The 6,583-nt window shown below is 42.6% G+C and overlaps 1 protein-coding gene across 1 annotated transcript; it reads right to left on the bottom strand.

The window, feature by feature from the left end:
- Positions 1 to 2,047: 2,047 nt before the first annotated feature.
- Positions 2,048 to 6,143, bottom strand: LOC147427304 (uncharacterized). Its single transcript, XM_086499055.1, has one exon. The coding sequence runs from the start codon at positions 5,434 to 5,436 to the stop codon at positions 2,305 to 2,307; it is 3,132 nt and encodes a 1,043-aa protein (XP_086355181.1). The 5' UTR covers positions 5,437 to 6,143; the 3' UTR covers positions 2,048 to 2,304.
- Positions 6,144 to 6,583: the final 440 nt, after the last annotated feature.

Raw genomic sequence — 6,583 nt, 5'->3', positions numbered from 1 at the left:
GAGGTGAAGAGAAGTGGATGTGGAGATTGTCAATCTTTATGGCTTATCTTCTCTATAGACCGAGAAGCTTACCTCATAGAGTCGCCATTCCTGTTGCCATGATTAGCTCACTAATCGGGTGAGTGTTTCCATGCCCTAACCGGATAGCTCATCACTTCGGATTGACAATTATTGTTGGTCATTGGAGCTATGCTACGATGGTATCCCCAACACTACGACTGAGGACTTGAGCTTGATCACTTGCCAACTTGGGCTATGGAAGTGGCAAGCTTTGTCCACCTTCACAAACATGTTGGGGCAAAAAATAGTCAACTAGCTTGCTAACTCAAAAGACAGCTCTAGACAAGCATTTTGCATTGGACATGGCCACAATGAGGAAGGCAAAAGAAAGACCCAAGATTGAGGGTTCGAGGCTCATAGGTTGCGCCTAACTTCTCCATTGGGAAAGTCATTCCATGCTTGTAGGTGTGATGTGTATAATAGCAAGTTCGGTTGTACATACACAACCCCGCACTGATGTTTTATTTTTTAAGGTCAAAGAAAGATAACAACCTCCCCCCCCCTTCCCTCGTTTTCGGCCTCAAGGTGTTAGGTGCAATGGAAGTGTTGATGGTTATAAGATGTCGCTCTCATTAATGATATGGAGTTTGTCCAACAGTACAAGGTAATCTTCAAGGTTTGAAGAGGCAATGGGTGTCTAGTGAACGACACAAAATGCTGCTGATTAAGACATGTATATTTGAATTCTGAAGAGTTTGAACCAATGAGGAAAAAAACCGTTGGAAAATGAGCCGCTCCTTGTGGTGACAAATGAACAGCTCCTTGTCGTTGGGAAGTTCGAGAAAAAACCGTTGGAAAAATGAACAGCTCCTTGCCGTTGTTTCATAGCAAGCTTCAATTCTAACAACATTGTCAGTCTTTTGGGAGAACCATTCTAGCTATTGAGTGATTTGTAAGCAAGTCTCTCCCCTTGTATACAGGGCTTCCCCTTTCCTTACCTTGGGACTTGTTCTTTGTACTCTTTGAATATCTTTAAACCTAGTAAGGCGCTTGATATTTCATGTATGGTGTAGGGAATGGTCTCCTACTGACCATTCCCGCTAATCATGGGCGACCGGCGGAGGCCGGGAGCCTTGATTATGGGAATGATCAGTAGGCGACCATTCTCGGCCGTCAAAGTCTAGGGCAGCAGGGCCAATAGACATTCGACACATGGCAGGTGACAATGCAGGCACTGGAGAGACTGATACTGCAGGTGACAGTGATTGTGTAGGCGATCAGACTGAGCACATTCCGGCTGCTGATTTGTCGCGTACTCATTGCATGCTACCTCTGCAAATTCTGCGCGCTTATGTGTAGCACAATGGATGCTGCTGACCTCCCATATTGTCATTGGACAAAGCGAAAATGATTCTCCATGCTGATGTGTCATGCATCCAGGGGCTGCAAAGTCAAATTCTGCAAAATAATCTGCAGTAGATGTACGGCGACACATTGCCCCGCGACCGTGGACTTTGACTGTTATGGTAATACTTATTTGTTCCTCTATAGCCCTATAAGTTATCTGCTTAATCAAGTTGCATGTATGTCCATCACTTGCAACACAGTCCTCAGTCTCTCTGTCTCTATCGTGAATAGAAGCTCTGGCATGCATCTGATTTCAACTCATTGCAGAAAATGCAAACATTATACCCAAATGCTCATAATATAAAATTTCAATATAGCTTAAGAGTAGGTCCCTACAAGTTGTGAAAAAACAGAATACATGCATTAGTGAGGAGACCTACAAAACACCACACCCAGGAACTTGAAGGACAACAATGACAAGACTAAAGAGACAAACCTTGGGGGAATTAGAACACCAGCAGGGACTCTCGTAAGAAATTTGCTAGTAAATCCCTTTCAGGGAAACATGTCCAACATACAGTGCAAGGTTATTAAAACTAGTAAGAAAAAAAGAAAGGACTAAAGGCGTATTTTTATGTCCATCTCTGAGGACTAATTTGTCAATTGGCACAAAAATTTACTAGACTATCTTAAAGGTAGGTCAAGTAAACACTCGTGACATTCAATACTTCGAGCAGTATATTGTATTTATACAGAAGTGAATTTTCTACTTTGGACTTTGGAAGTCAAAATTGACTCAAAAGTAATATTTACATCTTAGAACCATACTCTAAGGTCTAAGTTTCATCAAGTTTCACATCATATACAGAAGTTGATGATCAAATTATCAAAATCTAGCATGAGCCACTTTTCTGGCCCAGATACAAGACTAGCGTTTAACCTAAAAAAGGATACTAATCATCGTTTTTGTAACTGGAGAAGAAGCTGCTCTTCCCTGATTGCATTGAACTCTGCATCAACTCGTTCACATAAACTGGGATTGGGATCAAGACATGAAAACTGCGCAAACTGGATATCGATCCCTTTCTCCAAGACAAGCCATCGAATAGCCTTCATCAGTAAGCGAGATCCCTTCTCAAGAATCACCTCGAAAAAAGTTCTGTTGTTTGTGTCGATATGATGAAGATCAGTCCCCGCACAGATCAACATCTGAATCAGCTTGAAAGCACGGTCAGCAATGATCTCAGCAGACTCTGAAGTGCTCGGATTCTCTCTTTGAAAGTGAACAATGCGCGCCAAATGGAACAGAGCAGTTTGGCGCTCTTCATTCAAGGCGTTGACATTGACGTCGGGATGATCAACTAAGATTTGAGCCATCTCGAAGCAGGCTTTGCAGACCTTATCATCAGCATCATGCAGCATGAAACTGGAGGTGGTGACAAATGCAGAAACAACGGCATGAAGAGGAGACTCGAAATTACTATTGAAGATATGAAGCAAAGTGGGAAGCGGCTGATTGTTTTCCTTAAGCCAGGAGAGGATGAACTTAAATACGACTGTGCTCCCATTATAAACAGCTTGTGAGAAGATCTGGGACACTCCCTCTGTGATATCTCTATCAGGCATTTTAAGAATCCATTTGATTAGATGCAAATGGCCATGACAGACAGCTGTCTCCAAAGGGTTTAACCCATGTCGAACGATTCCATCAAAAGAGATCTGCCAGTGGCCTGTCTTTAGAATCAAGTTCTGTGCCTTCTTCATCAACTCCTTCTGATGATTGATCACGCTTTCTATTTCGACAACAGGCGCTCCATCTATAATCATCTGCTGAAAACCTAAATAACAATCGGAAACTTCAAACCTGAGCTTCTCAGCTGTTTCCACTTCCTTCATGAAAGCTTCCATAGCGCTTCGATTGGAATCCAGCTCGCCAATCTTCTTGCGAATGAAGTCTTGGTGTTCTTTGTTAAAGTACATACATTGTCTATCAACGTCACTGTTGTATAACCAGATCAAGACGTCGACTCGACCACACTGGATGATGAAGTCAAGTTGAGAGTTGATGTCGTCTTCATCAAAGATTTCACATTTTCCAAATGTCGATTTGTTAATTACAGCAATGAGAATATCAAGAGGGGCATTGGTGGCGAGAAGCTTGGAGATTGCAGCAGTGTACTCATGAGAGAGAGTCCACTCAGCGGTATGGACAATGCTGGCGTTCGGAGAGACGAGGGCAAGATCAATCCAATTACCAGGAAGGACTTTATGATCAGAGAAGAGATCCAACACCAAAGAAGCTGCATAATTGGAGTTGTTGATGGCTTCATGGACAGGAGACAAGAATTCATCACAAAGACGCGTTGCCAATTCAAGGTATCCATTAAAGCAGAGCCATTTGCACGAAATGAGGTTGGGCCGGGATGCGGCTAGATGCATGAGATTGCGGCCATTAGCATAAAGAGTAGTTAAAGGGTCTAAGTTGTGCCTAGTAATTAGATGTTCAAGAATGAAAACAGATCCAGTGCCTGCAGCTAGAGCCATCAGGATCTCACCTAAGGTATTCGATGATTTGTATTGGAGCCACGGCGACTTGGACTTCAAATGATATTGGAGCGAGGAGGAGATGGTCATTGATGGGGGAAGACTCAAATGACGACGGCAACATGGACACTGAAAGCTTTGCATATTTGCATTAGAGTAAGTATGCACCTTACGAATGCAGGAAAGGCAATAGGAATGACCACATTGGAGCTCAACAGGGAATCTCTTAATCCTGTAGCAGATTGCACAGTCAGAATCATTGGCAGCGACATTGTCCTCTTCCTCATCCTCGTCCTCGTCGTCTTTGAGGGTGTCCATCTCTTCATTTGAAGAAAGAGGAAGATTCAGATCAACAAATCCCTTGTCGATAAACCATTTTAAAATATGCAGTTGCCCACACGCGATGACGAGATCAAGTCGAGGTAGAGCGAATGATTCAGCTCCATGGTCATCATATTTTTTGGCAAAGATCTCAAGGACCTGAAGACGACGCTCAAAATCTTTTTCACAAAGCGCCTCAAACCATTTGTTCTTGAAATAATCAGTCTCTTCCTTATTGTAGATGAGGGGTTCTAGCGATGCAATCAAAGAACTACACTGCCCATCCGTCCATCTGCCACTGACCATCATATCAAAATATTTCTTGGGATTAGAATATTTCATCGAAAAGTAATGGTAGTCATTCTCGTTTTTAGCATCGCCTAGGTCCTTGAGAACATCTTCATTGACGTGCTCTCCCATCGCCACAACATCAGTGATCGACAATCCATCCCATTTATAGATTGAAGGTGGCTTCAATGACACTTTCCATTCGTCCAGAAGCCATGTAATCAACTCCTTGTTCCAACTTCTTGCTGCAGCTTGGAGAGTGATATAAAAGGCAAACTTTTCATGCTCATTCCATTCTATATCCCTGCGATTCTCCCACCAAAAGAACTCAGCAAGCTTAGGAAGGATCTCGTTGATGTTCTGCCTAGAGCATATAGCCAGATCGAAGAAAAACACCTTGATCTCCATGGTCCGAAGGAGATAAACCAAATAATCTTTCATTACTGGCTCAGCAATTTGACAACAATGTCGAACAACACCAAATATTTGCAAAGTTGACGAACCCGGGTAAATAATTTCGCTATCGAGCAAACATCTGATCATTCCATAACGATTACTGCAGACAGCAATCTCTAATGGCGTCCTCTTGCGGTTGGATCGGCCGCAAAAGAGAACCGATGAGGCGCTGTAGTTCTCTCGATCAAGGAGCCATTCAGCAACCAATTCTTGCCCAAAAGAAGCAGCCGCATGAAGCAAATTGCAACCTTTTCTATTTCGTATTAAAAATGGAATTTTCTTGGAGTGGATCAGCCATTTTAATAGGCTCAACTGCCCACGATGAGCTGCATCAAATGCCAAGTTGCACCAATCTCTTGAATCGAATCCTCTCTCAAGAGACTGTATCTCATTCCAAAGCTCAGGGGATCCTTCAGGATCGCTGAACAACTTGCAAATCTGACGGCGTCGACTACAATGCTCGACCATTGTCTCCTCCATTAAGAACTAAAAGAATGGAGATATGAATGCACACGTATATATCAAAGATATCAGTGTAAAACACCGGATGAATTGCTTCAGATCACCTTGCAATTCTCCCCAATGAATTGAGATACATCACACTTGGGTTTTTGCTTTTGGGCACACTAGTTGTATGCCTGGCAGATTGAATTACACACCTTCTCCATTTCTCTTCACTTGCACATCAAAACCTTCATTTCTATGCATTACATCACAAAGCTTCCGAGCATGCAACCAAATTTAGCCGTGTTTCCACCTTGCACTAAATATCACAATCTGTCTTTGTCTTCACTGGCACAGGCAAACCCCCCTCCCCATAGTATATGTGCTTCCCAAAGCTACAAACTGCATAGCCCCAAAGTGGGCTGCCCCCCCGTACAATATCAGAACCGCCATCTGCCGCATTTCCGTACATTGCATCACCAGGCATAGCTATCAAATCTGCTGCGTTTTACGGACTCCTTGCACCCACAAGAAATATCACGCACGCCGTCTGCACACCATCCCCCACCTGCACAGCAAAGCACTTGCTTACCGTGCGTTAACGAAAAGTCTGCCCGCTTTTTCATTAAAAAAAATTTTAACAGCGTCTATAAGGGTGGCTTCACAAACGTCCGTGCCACGGGGACGTTTGCGATTCCCAAAATCCTTGTCCGCTCAAATTCACAGCATTCTAAGTGGAGGTCCTGGCTTTCTAACAGAAGCCTTAGAGGAGAGTTGGGTTAGCCATAGTTTCATGTTTTCAGTATTGATTGAGGCTTACCTTAAATGTTATTCCACTATAAATTAATAAATGGATCTTTTTATTTCACCTTTCATTTTACATCCCAACATGTCTTGACTTTTCTTGCATTCTATTGTTTTAGAATACTTCACCTTGCATAATTCTACTAAATTCTCTCTCTCTCTTTCTCTCTCTCCGTGCAATCTCTCTCTCTTTTGTGACAAAAAATTATTATATAGAGTGAAAGTTACACACACACACATATATATCTATATTGATGAGTCCTTTATATTTCACAATCTTACATGGCTTGACTTTTCTTGTATTCTATGACTTAATTCTAGTCAATATTCGAAAAATTCGGTCTTCGATCGAGCTTCCTCCTCACAAAGAAGTGAACCG

The sequence above is a fragment of the Adiantum capillus-veneris genome, chromosome 24, assembly GCF_014529385.1.
Source record: "Adiantum capillus-veneris isolate H3 chromosome 24, ASM1452938v2, whole genome shotgun sequence".
In the NCBI taxonomy this organism is placed as follows: domain Eukaryota; kingdom Viridiplantae; phylum Streptophyta; class Polypodiopsida; order Polypodiales; family Pteridaceae; genus Adiantum; species Adiantum capillus-veneris.
This window is presented reverse-complemented; position numbering and strand designations above follow the sequence as displayed.

Excerpts from the sequence above, each read along its gene's own strand:
- LOC147427304 (XM_086499055.1), bottom strand. The coding sequence starts at position 5,436 with ATGGAGGAGACAATGGTCGAGCATTGTAGTCGACGCCGTCAGATTTGC.